This window comes from Schistocerca gregaria, chromosome 1, assembly GCF_023897955.1.
Source record: "Schistocerca gregaria isolate iqSchGreg1 chromosome 1, iqSchGreg1.2, whole genome shotgun sequence".
NCBI classification, from domain to species: domain Eukaryota; kingdom Metazoa; phylum Arthropoda; class Insecta; order Orthoptera; family Acrididae; genus Schistocerca; species Schistocerca gregaria.
This window is the reverse complement of record NC_064920.1, coordinates 10,555,507-10,574,573: the sequence shown is the minus strand read 5'-3', so window position 1 is coordinate 10,574,573 and position 19,067 is coordinate 10,555,507. Positions and strand designations below refer to the sequence as shown.

The 19,067-nt window shown below is 40.6% G+C and overlaps 1 protein-coding gene across 1 annotated transcript in view; it reads left to right on the top strand.

Moving 5' to 3' along the window:
• The window catches only part of LOC126323250 (ubiquitin-protein ligase E3B), a 280,679-nt gene that overhangs the window by 41,888 nt on the left and 219,724 nt on the right, over positions 1 to 19,067 (top strand). The window contains exon 3 of the mRNA XM_049994667.1: positions 2,355 to 2,682. Within this exon, the coding sequence (XP_049850624.1) occupies positions 2,355 to 2,682 (328 nt within the window). The remainder of the gene's footprint in view (positions 1 to 2,354; positions 2,683 to 19,067) is intronic.

Below are 19,067 nucleotides of genomic sequence, written 5' to 3'. Positions count from 1 at the left end.
CATTACTGAAAATTATACAATACAATGAGAAAAAGCAGTATTCATGTATTACACTGTTGGGTGCCACCAGATGGAGTACCAAAGATCGGAGCTAAGTCAGTTCAAACAATCGAGAACTATTTCCTTCATGTGGGAATCACAGCTGAAGGAATAAATGCTGCCGAAACTGAAGACACATTCGATGACATTGATGACCTGCCACTATCGGAATTGCTGCCTGAAATAAACTGTGATATTCTCAGTCAGTGCAACTGAAATGTATGCAACTATAGATGATGATGTTGTTACAACCGAAGTACAATTGCAGAGGAAATTGTAAATGAAGTGAAGAATTAGGGCCACAGTGACCATGAAGTGAGCTAGAGAAGAGAGGTGAAAAAAAAAGAAAAAAAAAAGAAGAAGAAGAAAGAAATAGTGCCTAGCCCTACTGTGAGTGACACTTTAGAAGCCATTAGAATTGTGAACATGTTCTACAAAGCTAGGGCGGGGAGCAGAAAAATTGCAAAAGAAATAACGAACGTAGGGCATAATTTAGAAAGTGTCTAGTGGACTTCACTCCTAAGTAAAGATGTTTGGCGAGTACTCTACATATTGCTCTACATACTATTTTCAAGTAAGCTTAAGAGTGAATACTGAATGTAAAATAAATGAAGGCTGAATAAATGTGTTTTTTTCTATTTGTCACCACAATATGCTGAAAATATGAATCTCGGTTGCAACAACACTCATTTATAACAACGTAACTTTCAGGATCCTTTGGAAGTTGTTATTGCCAGGTTCCACCATATTCTATTGCTTTAGCCCTTAAACTGGCCATACCAGTTTTCTGTGCTCCTTCCAGAAAATAATTTTTTTAAAAATAGAACAGGAAACTGAGAGGCAAGTCTGATGTAGCCTACCTATTTTATTGTGACAACACCTCTCTTATTTGCCTTTTTTATTACTAAAGATAAATGTTGTAAAATTTTAATGTCTTAAAATTGCATCATCAATAAGCAATATTACTTTTTTCAAAACATATCCCTTGTATAAATGGAACTGTAGTATTAGGTGAAAGTCCAACCTCAAGAACTTTGCTTTTCTCACTTTCATAGTTTGTTAATTATTTTTGTTGCTTACTTCTCCATCTTCTTATAATGATATCAGTTACAATGACCACTTGGCTATAACTTTGTGATTTCTGTGGTACAGCCATATTCCTCGTAAGGAACGTAGTCTCATCGTTGCTTAATACGACCAATGTATGTGTGTGTGTCTTATATATGCCATTTTCAGCCTCAGTTAGCAGCAAGGTTTTACAAGACTCAGTGTACTGTCGTTGTAGCATGGCAACGTGGCATATTCTTGTCTCTGCCCTTCTGGGATAATGTTCTTGGTTGCTTGCTATAGGGGGCAGTCAAATGAAAAAGAAATAGTTGGAAGAAAAAGAAAATAAACTGTTTATTGGGGTTCAAATGGCTCTGAGCACTATGGGACTTAACAGCGGAGGTCATCAGTCCCCTAGAACTTAGAACTACTTAAACCTAGCTAACCTAAGGACATCACACACATCCATGCCCGAGGCAGGATTCGAACCTGGGACTGTAGCGGTTCCAGAATATAGCGCCTAGAACCGCTCGGCCACTCTGTTCGGCAACTGTTTATTATTTTAAGTAATCACCATAAGTTTTAAACAAATGTATCCTCCTTCAGGGGAGGCCCACAGGTTGTTTAGACTATGCTGCCAAAGTTTTGCTGGGATGCCCTTACACGCCCTGCATACTGTCCGAATCCCTCCCCATGTCATTTCCATATTTTTGGAGTTGTGAAAAAGGCACTTGTGGCTGTTGATTTGCTTTGGATGAAGAGGTGCACGCCTGGGTATAATCATGGTTTCATAGGCGACCACAAACATTTTGCCATGAAGGCACTGTCTGTCTTGTATCAGAGAGGAATAAATGTATTAACAGTTATGACAATACCTTTAGAAATAATAAACAGTTTACTTACTTTTTCTCCACCTATGTTGCTCTCATTTAACTTACCCTTATATTTACACTTTCAGCTTAGACTTGGAGACATTGCATACATTTAAATTTTCGGTATCTCACATATGACCCATTTTAAGTAAAAAACATTGATACCATTTGCATCATCACAGTTTCCGTAATTTTATTTTTTATAGCATGCAGTTATATGAGTTCCATGTTTGGAACGTTACGTTTGTGCACCTGTATTTCTGTTGTATCTGTGTCTGTTCTGAAACACTAAATGTTTAGTAGTAAGTTCTTATACGGCTACAGACAGAAGTCTCATTTAATATACCTGTTGCTTGTGTTTGAAATGAATAACTTTTTTTACATAATTTATTTCAGGTATTTAGTTTCTAGTCTTGAAAGTGACTCGGTGAAGCTGAGCTATGTTGGTGTAGCCTTAAATAAAGAATATGCGTTGGCCTGGATCTCTCATATGAAGACCATCTTGTGGAAATGCTGCATTTACTTGGATGATCTGCATCCAGAATACCCAGCAGATATGTGCACAATGCTGTTGTATCTGCATACATTAGTGGCCTTTACATCAACTAATACGTGGTTCATACTAAAAGCAAAGCATATGGAAGTGCTGAAATCTGGAATGAATCAACTTTGTGCCAATATTATGGGACATTTGTTCAACAAGGGCTTTTATTTAACATTAAAGGTACATTTTGGAAATATTGTATGTCAAATTATATAACTTAGTTATTCTTGATAAGGTAATGTACTAGATTTTTAAGAACGTACAGTAACTGACAACAGATAGGTATATGCTACTCACATTTTTATTGTGCTGTTGCACCATTTGTTTGCATATACACAATTCACACTTTGTAAACTTTTTTTGTTTTTGTGGGGTGTGTGAACCTAATTGTATAGCTTGTCACTTAAAATGTGTGATGTAAATATGCAGTTATAATTAACTGTGTAGCTTGTTGGCACATATTTATCACAAACCTAGATCTGTTTGGATGGGCAGTGTAAGGGGAATGTGCTAAATGCATAACATGGTTTACACAAACAACAAATGTATGGTTAGAAAATAGGAAGGTGTAATTATAGAAACAGAATAGCCTCAAAAAATTATCTAAGTGTAACTTAACATAATTTGGTAAAAGTGAATACAGTCCTGTATTTGCTAGGGAGATAAGTAAAATGTGTGGAAAAGTGATGGAGTGATCAAAAGTTGCTTTGAACACAGTATCAACTGATACACATTGGAGAGAAATTGAGGCAAAAGAAAATTAATATCAAGTCTAAAAAAGTTGAACAAATTAGGAATTATCTACAAGATTAACATAAATTCACAGTGGGGGGGAACACTGGTTGGATGCACTTCTCCTGGAGTCAACTTTGGACTGTTTTGGTCCACTCATGATGTTCTTTGACTCCGGTTGCTTACTTCTTCTGTTCTATCCAAAATTTTTCTCCACAAGAGTGCTGCTGCCCCTGAGACATGCACATCTTGCTTTTTACAGTGTTTCTGTCTTTTGTGTCTTCCTCTCTAATACCACCGGTCAGCAACATTTTTATTACAAAGAATGTGAAGAAATATGTTCTTTCCTAATTAAAAAATGAACTCAGCTTTAGGCCATGAGCCTCAGTTTTCCTGTCACACACTGCCATCTATCTGTCAAAATCCTTGAAAATACCATGTATTGCATATCCTTTTGTGGGTTAACTTAAATATTCTGCAGATTTAATTGTTGAAAAATAATTGAAAATGTAAGAGGCGTTATTACAAGTGGCCACAGTTCATTTCAGAAATCTAGGTCTGGGAAATGAAAGGAGTTTGGCTGCATTCAAAGTGATGAGTTGTGCTTGAACACACAGAATCACATTCTGTTTTTTGGCACTTGTGTTTCTGCATTGAGGAGTTTTGATAGTTGTAGGAAGGGACTTCTTGTCTTTCAAAGGTTGTGAAAGCCTGTGCATTGTGTTTTGTAATAATTCAGATGAAGAAAGGCATTGTACTTATATAAACAACACAAATTCTTTTTGTTATATCTGTGGAGAATGAACTCCAAAATTGCAAAAATGCAAACTTAATTATCCTGTAAATAAGAGCTACAAACATTTTTAAGTTGGTGAACAGAAATAGAATTGGGCTCCTCCACATAATCTAAACCCCTTACAGGCTGGTTAGAAGGTTCGCATCACATCTCCCTTGCTGTTCCTATGATTTTTTTTGGGGGGGGGGGGGGTGATAATGGATTACACAATGGACTGTAATTCTTGGATGACACAATGGACTGTAATTCTTGTTGGAGAAGAATAGTTGGAATCCGCTTGAAATCAAGAATAATGGTGTAATATTCTAATTTACCATCTTTTAAAAGACCTGTATGTCACAGTGAAGAATTTTTGATAGCTGTGCCTCCTGACAATGCAACTATGAGTGCAACAAATACAATGGTCAACATCCAGAAGACAGTCAAGGAGATATGTATGCTGACCCAGCATTTTAAGATCTCTGTGAATCAGATATGCTGCAATTTTTACCTTGGTGATCTTGTTGATGATTTAAATTTGTCAAAGCAATAGGCTAAGATTTAGCTTCGACATTAAAAGGATGTAATCTTATTCTTTATACTATGAAAGAGGCTTTTTATTGTGTCCACCATTTGTTTTCGTGAATATTGAGTTCCTTATGGAGACTGTTGGCCAAAATTTCAGTGAAAATGAGTGGCACTCGTCCAAAGATTTCAGAAAAGTCAATCTGAAAAACAATGCATATCTGCTGTAGGAATAACTTTCCTTCTGTTCTGTTTGATCACACTGCTAATCTGAAGGAGATATTTGGGAACTTTAACCTGCTACTCACACTTACCCAGTTTGAGAAAGTGGCATACATGTGGCAGTCTGAAGTTAACTGCATTCCTTCTTGGCATGGAGCTTGGGTTAACAAAGCACTGCTGCTTCCTATGAAAGTGGGTGACAGCAGAGACAGAGAGTGAAAAAGAGAGAGAGATCTCATTAAAAACTTCTCTAAAGCTTTAGACAAAACTTATGGATTCATGTACCTGTGAGAAGAGTTTCCAAGGATTGACGAAGCAAAAATACAAGGAAGAGTATTTACAAGAATGCAAATTATGGAATTAATGTCTGAGGAATGTTTCCGTGATTTGTTGAGTCATGTTGGAATAGTAGCATAGCTGCCTTTCAAAGTGTCTACAAGAACTTTTTAGGCAACCATGAGGTTGGGAAATGTCACAATGTTGTAACAGAACTTTTAATATCATACCGGCTTACTGGATGTAATGTGTCACATGAACTACATTTCTTTAATGATCATTTGGACTCGTTCCCGTATAACCTTGACACCTTTAGTGATGAATATGGAGAATTATTTCAGCAGGACATTTCTCAAATGTTAGCAAGACAAATTGAGTACCACAACATTGTCTGACAATTGCTGGTCCTTATGAAACAATGTTCCTGAGGCAGAATATCCAAAGTATTGCAGAAACCAGAAGGAAATGTTTTTAGAAATGATTCCACTCCTTTCTTTACTCTTATGTTAGTCATTTCTTTGATTCTTTTGCATGCTGCAGGTTGTTTTTTTCCTGGAAGTCTTATTGTGAGAATTTATCATTTTGGCAGATACTTATAATACGTAGACTGCTGGAAGCTTTTACTGAACCACTTATTACATGAAAACTGAGGCTGGCACAGAAATTTTGAAATTAGATCTGGATTTAAGGGCAAATTACGTTCCAGAAACAGTGTGTATTGTTATTGTAACTGAAAGAAAGATTGTTGTTGTTGTTGTTGACCAGTGTAATGATCGCCTGTAGCTTAGTGTTCTTAGTAAACTATTTTCTGCATAAGTTACCTTTTCTACTGGGCTTTTAAAGTGAGTAAATGTTCTCTTTGAGTATGCTGTGTTGACAGTTTAAGTTGTGTACTAAGAATTTTGACCCTTCACCTTCATATAACATCTCACATTCTTCTACATGTTTAGTATGTTTTTGTGTTCTGCATTGTAGGTTTTTCTTGTTTTGTATGTTTTTGTGTCCTGCACAGTAGGTTTTTCTTGGCTTGAGGTTTTCCTTGGGACTATAACTTTTTCTCCATTTCTTCAATACCTTTTCTTGATGATAATGCTAGGTTTTTGTAAAGCTGTGTCACTGACAGTTAATTTCTTAGCTCAAGCTCAGTTGAGCGTACCTTCTTTTTGTGAATATTTTTGGTTACATGGAATGTCTGCTGCACTTTCCTGACACTGTTACAGTTCACAATACAGTCTTGTCCATTTGGTTGTCTGATTTATTTCATGGACATACTTGATATTATGAACCTTGACTGTTCTTCTATTCTGTGTGAAGATAATTTTGGGCTTTTGTTGTTTCTGGTGATGTATGTTAACTTGCCTCCCCCCATGAACCATGGACCTTGCCGTTGGTGGGGAGGCTTGCGTGCCTCAGCGATACAGATGGCCGTACCGTAGGTGCAACCACAAAGGAGGGGTATCTGTTGAGAGGCCAGACAAACGTGTGGTTCCTGAAGAGGGGCAGCAGCCTTTTCAGTAGTTGCAGGGGCAACAGTCTGGAAGATTGACTGATCTGGCCTTGCAACATTAACCAAAACGGCCTTGCTGTGCTGGTACTGCGAACGGCTGAAAGCAAGGGGAAACTACAGCCGTAATTTTTCCCGAGGACATGCAGCTTTACTGTATGATTAAATGATGATGGCATCCTCTTGGGTAAAATATTCCGGAGGTAAAATAGTCCCCCATTCGGATCTCCGGGCGGGGACTACTCAGGAGGATGTCGTTATCAGGAGAAAGAAAACTGGCGTTCTACGGATCGGAGCGTGGAATGTCAGATCCCTTAATCGGGCAGGTAGGTTAGAAAATTTAAAAAGGGAAATGGATAGGTTAAAGTTAGATATAGTGGGAATTAGTGAAGTTCGGTGGCAGGAGGAACAAGACTTCTGGTCAGGTGACTACAGGGTTATAAACACAAAATCAAATAGGGGTAATGCAGGAGTAGGTTTAATAATGAATAGGAAAATAGGAATGCGGGTAAGCTACTACAAACAGCATAGTGAACGCATTATTGTGGCCAAGATAGATACGAAGCCCACACCTACTACAGTAGTACAAGTTTATATGCCAACTAGCTCTGCAGATGATGAAGAAATTGAAGAAATGTACGATGAAATAAAAGAAATTATTCAGATAGTGAAGGGAGACGAAAATTTAATAGTAATGGGTGACTGGAATTCGAGTGTAGGAAAAGGGAGAGAAGGAAACATAGTAGGTGAATATGGATTGGGGCTAAAAAATGAAAGAGGAAGCCGCCTAGTAGAATTTTGCACAGAGCACAACTTAATCATAGCTAACACTTGGTTTAAGAATCATGAAAGAAGGTTGTATACGTGGAAGAACCCTGGAGATACTAAAAGGTATCAGATAGATTATATAATGGTAAGACAGAGATTTAGGAACCAGGTTTTAAGTTGTAAGACATTTCCAGGGGCAGATGTGGACTCTGACCACAATCTATTGGTTATGACCTGTAGATTAAAACTGAAGAAACTGCAAAAATGTGGGAAATTAAGGAGATGGGACCTGGATAAACTGAAAGAACCAGAGGTTGTACAGAGTTTCAAAGAGAGCATAAGGGAACAATTGACAGGAATAGGGGAAAGAAATACAGTAGAAGAAGAATGGGTAGCTCTGAGGGATGTAGTAGTGAAGGCAGCAGAGGATAAAGTAGGTACAAAGACGAGGGCTGCTAGAAATCCTTGGGTAACAGAAGAAATATTGAATTTAATTGATGAAAGGAGAAAATATAAAAATGCAGTAAATGAAGCAGGCAAAAAGGAATACAAACGTCTCAAAAATGAGATCGACAGGAAGTGCAAAATGGCTAAACAGGGATGGCTAGAGGACAAATGTAAGGATGTAGAAGCTTATCTCACTAGGGGTAAGATAGATACGGCCTACAGGAAAATTAAAGAGACCTTTGGAGAGAAGAGAACCACGTGTATGAATATCAAGAGCTCAGATGGCAGCCCAGTTCTAAGCAAAGAAGGGAAGGCAGAAAGGTGGAAGGAGTATATAGAAGGTTTATACAAGGGCGATGTACTTGAGGACAATATTATGGAAATAGAAGAGGATGTAGATGAAGACGAAATGGGAGATACGATACTGCGTGAAGAGTTCGACAGAGCACTGAAAGACCTGAGTCGAAACAAGGCCCCCGGAGTAGACAACATTCCATTAGAACTACTGACGGCCTTGGGAGAGCCAGTCATGACAAAACTCTACCAGCTGGTGAGCAAGATGTATGAGACAGGCAAAATACCCTCAGACTTCAAGAAGAATATAATAATTCCAATCCCAAAGAAAGCAGGTGCTGACAGATGTGAAAATTACCGAACTATCAGTTTAATAAGCCACGGCTGCAAAATACTAACGCGAATTCTTTACAGACGAATGGAAAAACTGGTAGATGCAGACCTCGGGGAGGATCAGTTTGGATTCCGTCGAAATGTTGGAACACGTGAGGCAATACTGACCTTACGACTTATCTTAGAAGAAAGATTAAGAAAAGGCAAACCTACGTTTCTAGCATTTGTAGACTTAGAGAAAGCTTTTGACAATGTTGACTGGAATACTCTTTTTCAAATTCTAAAGGTGGCAGGGGTAAAATACAGGGAGCGAAAGGCTATTTATAATTTGTACAGAAACCAGATGGCAGTAATAAGAGTCGAGGGGCATGAAAGGGAAGCAGTGGTTGGGAAAGGAGTGAGACAGGGTTGTAGCCTCTCCCCGATGTTATTCAATCTGTATATTGAGCAAGCAGTAAAGGAAACAAAAGAAAAATTTGGAGTAGGTATTAAAATTCATGGAGACGAAGTAAAAACTTTGAGGTTCGCCGATGACATTGTAATTCTGTCAGAGACAGCAAAGGACTTGGAAGAGCAGTTGAACGGAAGGGATTGTGTCTTGAAAGGAGGATATAAGATGAACATTAACAAAAGCAAAACGAGGATAATGGAATGTAGTCAAATTAAATCGGGTGATGCTGAGGGAATTAGATTAGGAAATGCGACACTTAAAGTAGTAAAGGACTTTTGCTATTTAGGAAGTAAAATAACTGATGATGGTCGAAGTAGGGAGGATATAAAATGTAGACTGGCAATGGCAAGGAAAGCGTTTCTGAAGAAGAGAAATTTGTTAACATCGAATATAGATTTAAGTGTCAGGAAGTCGTTTCTGAAAGTATTTGTTTGGAGTGTAGCCATGTATGGAAGTGAAACATGGAGGATAACTAGTTTGGACAAGAAGAGAATAGAAGCTTTCGAAATGTGGTGCTACAGAAGAATACTGAAGATAAGGTGGATAGATCACGTAACTAATGAGGAGGTATTGAATAGGATTGGGGAGAAGAGAAGTTTGTGGCACAACTTGACTAGAAGAAGGGATCGGTTGGTAGGACATGTTTTGAGGCATCAAGGGATCACAAATTTAGCATTGGAGGGCAGCGTGGAGGGTAAAAATCGTAGAGGGAGACCGAGAGATGAGTACACTAAGCAGATTCAGAAGGATGTAGGTTGCAGTAGGTACTGGGAGATGAAGCAGCTTGCACAGGATAGAGTAGCATGGAGAGCTGCATCAAACCAGTCTCAGGACTGAAGACAACAACAACAACATGTTAACTTGAATTTAATTGATGAAAGGAGAAAATATAAAAATGCAGTAAATGAAGCAGGCAAAAAGGAATACAAACGTCTCAAAAATGAGATCGACAGGAAGTGCAAAATGGCTAAGCAGGGATGGCTAGAGGACAAATGTAACGATGTAGCGGCTTATCTCACTAGGGGTAACATAGATACTGCCTACAGGAAAATTAAAGAGACCTTTGGAGAAAAGAGAGCCACTTGTATGAATATCAAGAGCTCAGATGGAAACTCAGTTCTAAGCAAAGAAGGGAAAGCAGAAAGGTGGAAGGAGTATATAGAGGGTCTGTACAAGGGCGATGTACTTGAGGACAATATTATGAAAATGGAAGAGGATGTAGATGAAGATGAAATGGGAGATACGATACTGCGTGAAGAGTTTGAAAGAACACTGAAAGACCTGAGTCGAAACAAGGCCCCGGCAGTAGACAACATTCCAATAGAACTACTGACAGCCTTGTGAGAGCCAGTCCTGACAAAACTCTACCATCTGGTGAACAAAATCTATGAGACAGGCAAAATACCCTCAGATTTCAAGAAGAATATAATAATTCCGATCCCAAAAAAAAGGTGTTGACAGATGTGAAAATTACTGAACTATCAGTTTAATAAGTCACAGCTGCAAAATACTAATGCGAATTCTTTACAGACGAAAGGAAAAACTGGTAGAAGCCATCCTCGGCGAAGATCAGTTTGGATTCCACAGAAATGTTGGAACACGTGAGGCAATACTGACCCTATGACTTATCTTAGAAAATAGATTAAGGAAAGGCAACCCTAAATTTCTAGCATTTGTAAACTGAGAGAAAGCTTAGGACAATGTTGATTGGAATACTCTCTTTCAAATTCTAAAGGTGGCAGGGGTAAAATAAAGGGAGCGAAAGGCTATTTACAATTTGTACAGAAAGCAGATGGCAGTTATAAGAGTTGAGGGGTACGAAAGGGAAGCAGTGGTTGGGAACAGAGTGAGACAGGGTTGTAGCCTCTCCCCGACGTTATTCAATATGTATATTGAACAAGCAGTAAAGGAAATGAAAGAAAAATTCGGAGTAGGTATTAAAATCCATGGAGAAGAAATAAAAACTTTGAGGTTCGCCGATGACATTGTAATTCTATCAGAGACAGCAAAGGACTTGGAAGAGCAGTTGAATGGAATGGACAGTGTCTTGAAAGCAGGATATAAGATGAACATCAACAAAAACAAAATGAGGATAATGGAATGTAGTTGAATTAAGTCGGGTGATGATGAGGGAATTAGATTAGGAAATGAGACACTTAAAGTAATAAAGGAGTTTTCCTATTTGGGGAGCAAAATAACTGATGATGGTGGAAGTAGAGAAGATATAAAATGTAGACTGGCAATGGCAAGGAAAGCGTTTCTGAAGAAGAGAAATTTGTTAACATTGAGTATATATTTAAGTGTCAGGAAGTCGTTTCTGGAAGTATTTGTATGGAGTGTAGCCATGTGACAAGAAGAGAATAGAAGCTTTCGAAATGTGGTGCTACAGAATAATGCTGGTGATTAGATGGGTAGATCACATAACTAATGAGGAGGTATTGAATAGAATTGGGGAGAAGAGGAGTTTGTGGCACAACGTGACAAGAAGAAGGGACCAGTTGGTAGGACATGTTCTGAGGCATCAAGGGATCACAAATTTAGCATTGGGGGGCAGCGTGGAGGATAGAAATCGTAGAGGGAGATCAAGATATGAATACACTAAGCAGATTAAGAAGGATGTAGGTTGCAGTAAGTACTGGGATATGAAAAAGCTTGCACAGGATAGAGTAGCATGGAGAGCTGCATCAAACCAGTCTCAGGACTGAAGACAACAACAACAACAACATGTTAACTTCTCAGATGGCAATCTCTCCTCCAAGGTTTTAACTTGTGTGTTTCCGTGTCCTCTGATAATAGCACAGCATCATCAGTCAATGCTAAATTGGTGACAGAAATAATCTTTTTCAGATACAGAATGTTGTTCCATAGATGCAACCATTCTAGAGTGGTATCTCTGGAGAGGCCATACAGACATGTTTCTGAAGAAGGGCAACAGCCTTTTCAGTAGTTGCAGAGGCAACAGTTAGGATGGTTGACTTTTATGGCTTTGTAATGTTAGCCTACATCTACATCTACATGTATACTCCGCAAGCCGCCCAACGGTGTGTGGTGGAGGGCACTTTACGTGCCACTGTCATTACCTCCCTTTCCTTTTCCAGTCACATATGGTTCGCGGGAAGAACGACTGCCTGAAAGCCTCCATGCACGCTCGAATCTCTCTGATTTTACATTTGTGATCTCCTCGGGAGGTATAAGTAGCGGGAAGCAATGTATTCGATACCTCATCCAGAAACACACCGTCTCGTAACCTGGACAGCAAGCTACACCACGATGCAGAGCACCTCTCTTGCAGAGTCTGCAACTTGAGTTTGCTAAACATCTCCGTAACGCTATCACGCTTATCAAATAACCCTGTGACGAAATGTGCCACTCTACTTTGGATCTTCTCTATGTCCTCCATCAACCCAACCTGGTATGGAACCCACACTGATAAGCAATACTCAAGTATAGGTCGAACGAGTGTTTTGTAAGCCACCTCCTTTGTTGATTGACTACTTTTTCTAAGGACTCTCCCAATGAATCTCAACCTGGCCCCCATCTTACAAACAATTAATTTTATATGTTCATTCCACTTCAAATCGTTTCGCATGCATACTCCCAGATATTTTACAGAAGTAACTGCTACCAGTGTTTGTTCAGCTATCTTATAATCATACAATAAAGGATTCTTCTTTCTATGTATTCACAATGCATTACATTTATCTATGCTAAGGATCAGTTGCCGCTCCCTGCACCAAGTTCCTAACTTCTGCAGATCTTCCTGCAATTTGCTGCGATTTTCTAATGCTACAACTTTTCTGTATACTACAGCATCATCTCCGAAAAGTCACATGGAACTTCCTACACTATCTACTAGGTCATTAGCCAACATGGCATTTCCATGCTGGTACTGTGAAAGGCTAAAAGAAAGGGTATACTATAGCCACTACTTTTTTCTTGACTGCTTGCAGCTGTACTGTACAGCTTACTGATGATGGCATTCTTGTCAGTAAAATATTCCAGTGGTAAAATAAACCACCATTCTGATCTCTGAGCAAGAAGTGCTCGAGAGAATATTATCATCAGGAAAAATAGAGTTATAAACACAGAATTAAATGGGGATAATAGAGAAAGGGGCTAATAATGAATAAGAAAATAGAAATGTGTGTAAGCTACTACGAACAGCGTAGTGAACGCATTATTGTAGCCAAGACAAGACATGAAGCCAACACGCAACACATTACTACAAGTTTATATTCCAACAAGCTCCACAAGTGAAGAGTCAGGAAGAATGTATAATAACATAAATCAAAATTCAGATAGTTACATAAGACAAACATTTAATTGTGATGAGTAACTGGAGTTCAGTAGTAGGAAAAGGAAGAGGAAAAATAGTAGAACAAGGACTGGGGCAATGAAATGAAAGAGGAAGCTGCCTGGCAAAATTTTGCATAGAGCATAATTTAATCATCGCTAAGATTTGAGTTAAGAATTGTGGAAGAAAGTTGTATAAATAGGAGGTCAGTAAACACTGGAATGTTTCGGGTCGATTGTGGGTACCGGTATATCCCCAATAGCGTTGGTGGTTGCATTGTGGTGTAGTCGTTACTGTCACTGGCTTGTGTGCGGTGGGTTGCCAGTTCAAACACGACCAGCTGCAGTTATTTGTCTTTTTGTTTTTATCATTTCTGGAAGATTCTCAAAATATATCCTGGAACATTTGATGTTTGTATAAAAGCTACACTCTTTGTCCAGAAGTTCTGTTGTGTTCTGGCTGTATGTTGGTGTTCATAATCAATGTGCATTCACTGCTAAGTTTTTTACTTAATTGAGGACACTGCTTTTGTATGTGGGCTTTGTTGTGGTTGCAACATGGCATTGTTTGGTTGACACACGAGATACTTCAAAACATCTACATCACCGTGGCCCCAATAGTGCAACATAAGAGCCATTGCCGACACAGACTGGAACCAAAATACTAACAGTATGTTGTTCCCACAGTCCATATACTCAAGAGACCATTGGATTCAAAAACAGCATTTAGTTAGCTGCACATCAGGCATCTATTAGTGTTTTCTGGAGAAGCTGGTTAGTACCCAATGAAATGGCTCAAAGGATTTGACCGAGTCACCAGATACAACATGTCGGATGATATGATGTGTTTAATAAAGGCGTACTTTATTTGGATGGAAGCGCTGAGATTGGTTCGAGAAGAGTGAAGGAGAGCTCAGTTCTTGGGATACATTTTAGACCAGATCCAAGAAAATGTTTGGCGACAATCAGTGGTAAGTCCACTTTGCAGAAGAAAAATTAAACAGGCCCAATGTCATGGAAAATGAGGCAGTTTGTTTTAGCTCAATGCCAAATTACGGATTTGAATAAGGCAGATGCTTACAAAACCACACACGTGATAAAAGGGAGTCACAGAGGATGGGTACCAAGTTCGTCTGGTAAAGGATGTCACAGCAACAGAAGAATTCATCAAATGGTGCCAGTGCATTGAGGAAATGCAACAGAAAAGAGTTGGATAAAAAACCATATGGCTGACTCCTGAATGTGGCCTCTATGGCAGTTGCGGATGACCCCCATGAGCTCGCCTCTCTCATATACCAGGTTGTAAGAGAAGAGAGATAGCATTTTATGGTAGCCATAAATGTCAGACTGAATAAGAAAGAGGGAGCAGCCTTAACTATCCAGCCCATATAACAGGAGATAATAGAAAATGTTGACAAAGTAATGTATAGAACTTATGTATGTATCTCTGCCACCAAGCAGCTGTGCCAAAAAGAATGGACACGGCCTCTCAGATTTACGCTGCAACTGTTAAATGACAAACGAGCACCTAACCAGTGCAGGTACAACCAACTCTTCCGCTAAATATAATATCTAACAGAGGAACAGACCTTTGGAGGACAGAGAACAACACATTGTTATGTTTCCACTGTGGGAGCTCTTGACACATTTTATGCTAAAACAGAAAAAGAAGACAAGTTTTCAATGATGTTAACCATCACAGTGGTTCCATTTGCACTAGTCAACTGCATATGATTGTAATAGATCTGAGGGAGAAAGCTCATCGCCATACCCTGGATGAGGCCCCCCCCCCCCCCCCCCCCCCCACCTATTTAATGTCATTGTAAAGAAGCACTAGCTACTTGTCTAGCTGCCGAGTTCGAGAAGATTAAGCAAGTTGATTGTCTGTGGAGTTGAGACTGCCACAGGTGAAAATCTTGCATGGATGACAGTCACCTCGATGTCAGGAAGTCTCTTTGGTGTAATCAACGGTGACCAGCCTCTTCAGCCTCAGTCAACTCAGGGACTTCTGTTTTTGTGATGTGGGATGCTATCACTTGCAACTAAAGAAGACTTATGCTTTGTGTTATTAAAGCGATTATGTTAAAAGTCAGAAATGAAAATATAACTGACTGACAGTAACATGTAATTAAAAAATGACTATCAGTGACAGAACACAGTTCTTTCACTTCATTGTTTTGTTAGAGCATAGTCATAATTTTCTGTTCAGATTGGACTTCTTACAGGCATTATAGATGGTCACAGACTGGAATATTAGAGCTTCATCTTGACTAAACTCTATCAAAAAGCACACATAACAAAGATTTCTGTGGGCAGTAGTTTGCCGTTGGAGACATTGATATCCCACCATTGAAAAGATGAGTTACAGTCGTCAGTTTGGACAATCCGTTATACTGTGAAGCTTTTTTGACTGCAAACTGCCACTCATTTTCCCAGAAGTAAAATATATGCCAGTGACAGTCATAAGCATTGTAGATACACTGTGAGAACTTAAAACACTAATTTTCATCAGCAGCAACTACTTATCCTTGAAGGTATGTGCTACAACTTCAAGTTGAACAAATGTATTTCAAAGATGAAGCAATACATGAAAGTCACAGATCAAGTAAACAGAGTAAGACGTGTGTCACTTTAACAGTCAAGTCATAAGCTGAGCCCGAGTCTGGCAGCCGCTGGTTGGCTGGCCGCTTAGGTGGCGCTGCTGCTGCATGGCTGGCAGCCAGCGTCACATGTAGAGGACGCGTGTAACTTTGAAAGATCGGCGAGTCACAACACTTTTCTCCCCTTTGAAGTTTTTGCACAGGTCTTGATGGAGGTGGCCTGTAGATTGCTGATGTCCATAGGTGTTGTTTGACAGGCCATAAAGTCTTGAGGAGGAGGCTTCCCGTACGGACGGAAGTGTCCCCGATGATAACGGGTCAAGATGACAGGAGATGTGGGGGTCAAATCTGCTGCGGCCCCATGCACCAATCTGCCCGTTGCAGCAAGTCCTGTTGTTATAACATGGGTGATGTGTCCACGTCTGTAGGAGGAGAAGGCCAGTAGAGTTCCTCCGACAGATGATGGTCATCTGGTTCGTGCATGGGCACATCTCCTGGTGGCATCAGTTCTTGTGCTGAGAGGACTGCGTTGTGAGTAATGAGAGATTCCAGTATCTCGAATGTTATAACCAGGAATAACACAATAACCTCTTCAGTCTGGTTTATTAAATCACAAATTACTTTTTAACAATTATGTTAGCCAACCGTCTACCCAGGCTCACACTCAGAAGTAAAGCATAATTAAAGTTTGGTTATACCAATGTCCAAACGTGCATGGTGGGGTGCACGTTCCGGAATTATTCCGAAGTCCAGTGAAGTTCAGTCTCTCCAAGTGAAGTCGCAAGATTTCCGCCGAGCAGCCAGGTAAACTCGAGTGGTGCGGTGAGTGATCCACAAGCAGCTGGAACATGGTGTACTGCACTTCCCGATGAGAACTGTCGTTTGCGACGGCAGGTGGGTTTATATAAGGCTTGCTAGTTAATGGTGCCGTCGGCTGGGGTTGCTGTTTTCCAGGGAAAAACCAGTCGCAATGTTTCCTGGCGTAGCCAGTTGCTGTGTGCTGACAAACGCGCGCACGAAGGCGGCCAGTGATGGTAGCCGCGAGCCGCCCGGAGAAGTGCGGCCAGCGATGTATTTGACTGTGGATGGGAGGGGCCGTGACACGCAGGCCGCCGTGATGGGCACAAAAATCCGCAAAATCGGAAGAGGCAAATTGTGGACCATTATCAGTAACAAGAGTAGAGGGAAGGCCTTCCAAAGAGAAAATGCGAGCTAGAGCATTGGTGGTTGCCGCGGTGGTAGGCAACGTGCAATGGACAATGAAAGGAAAGTTAGAGTAACTGTCAATAATGAGAAGCCAATAAGTACCTAAAAAAGGTCCCGCGAAGTCAGCATGAATACGCTCCCAGGGCTTCTCAGGCAAAGGCCACGGTGACAAAGATGAGTTTGGGGCAGCGGCCGGTGACGCACAAGGGCCGCAGGCAGCGACCATGTGTGCGATTTCAGAGTCGATGCCGGGCCAGTACACATGACGGCGCGCCAGAGATTTTGTGCAAGAGACACCCTAGTGCCCTTGGTGAAGGAGTCGCAAGACCGAAGCACGCAAAGACGCAGGTACCACAACACGCGGCAAAGCATTTTCGGTGGAAAGGAGGATAACAGCATCCCTAGCCGTGAGGCGGTAACGCAAAGCATAGTAGTTCAGCAGCGGATCAGAAGCCTTAGTGGACGGACGATCTGGCCAACCCTTCTGAATACAGTGTAAAACCTGGGAGAGGGTAGGGTCAGAACCTGTAGCAGCCACCAGCCGGCCCCCGGTGATGGGGAATTCGTCCACAATCCGCTGCTCGGCAACATCCAGGTGGAAACACAAAAGTTCGTCCCTATCGAATGCCAGATAAGGACCCATGGGAAGGCGAGATAGTGTATCGGCATTTGCATGTTGAGCCGTCCGCCAGAAATGAATCTCATAATTGAAACGAGACAAGTAAAGAGCCCAACGCTGGAGGCAGTGTGCAGCCTTGTCGGGAAGTGACGTCGATGGATGAAACAAGAAAAAAAGTGGTTTGTGATCCATAACAAGATGACATTTGGATCCATAGAGAAAAACACCAAACTTATGAAGAGCGTATATAATGGCCAAAGCTTCTTTTTCAATTTGAGAATACTTTTGTTCGGCATCTGTGAGCGTTTTGGAGGCATAAGCAATGGGTTGTTCAGAACCATCAGAAAAACGGCGCGCAAGGACTGCACCGATCCTGTATTGAGAGGCATCCTTGGCAAGAACAAGGTGTTGGCTAGGTTGATAAGTAGCCAGACACGGGGCCTGTTTCAGGATAGTCTTCAATTTCTGGAAAGCCGCATCGCATGACGCGGACCAGTGAAAAGGCTATGCAACGGCTGAGCCACTGAAGCATCAGATGGTAAAAACTTGTGATAGTATGCTATTTTCCCCAAGGAGGCCTGCAGTCCCTTTACAGATGTAGGCTGAGGAAGGACATCGATCACAGCGACAGTTTGCTGAAGTGGACGAATACCCTCCTGAGAGAGTTGAAACCCCAAGTACGTGATAGACGAGATTGAAATCCAGGGAGGTACAGTCAGTTCCAGTTAGAATGGCGTTGCTGTTTCTCGTGGAGAAGCTGTGCTGGGTGCAGCATAGTGAAGCAGTTAGTGTCATCGACTGATGTGCTACTTGGTCACCAGTTGAAACACAACCAGGCACAATTATTTGTCATTTAGTTTTCTTTTCTAGAAGGTTCGTGACATTTTTTACGTGTGTATTGTTTGGACACTCCAGAATATTCAGTGTACGTGTAAATTGCTGCACTCTCCATCCAGGATCTCAATTCTGATCTGGATGTACACTTGTAACCTGCCCCTTACTAATCGGCATATCGTGCTAGCGATATAAAATATGACCGCAGATTGTGTGTGTGTGCCTGTAGGATTTTCACTAAACTGGTAAGGCTATCTTTCCTGAAGAAATAATACCCATAAGTAGGAGGAAAGTGTACAACAGACCCTTCTGATGGAAAAGTCTACAGAAATTAAAAGTAATTAAACCAAACAGGGTTATAAACTGGAAAAATGAATGTTATTTTGTGAATTCACTCACGAACAACACTGGACTGAAAAGGGGTACCACTGATTGAATCCAAAAGTTACACTAATGAACAAAAAGGACATAATTAACTGTCGCCAACCTACTAGTGCAATTTACTTCCAAAATCCTGTATAAGATGATGGGAAAGAAAAACGTGTATTTTAAACACTAATGTGGCAACTGAAGGTTGTCACTCCTACGATATGTTTGTCACTAAATTTTTTTTGGGGGGGGGGGGGGGGGGGGGACGAATGCAATAAACTGTATGTTAGTATTGAACTTCGTTATATGAACAATGA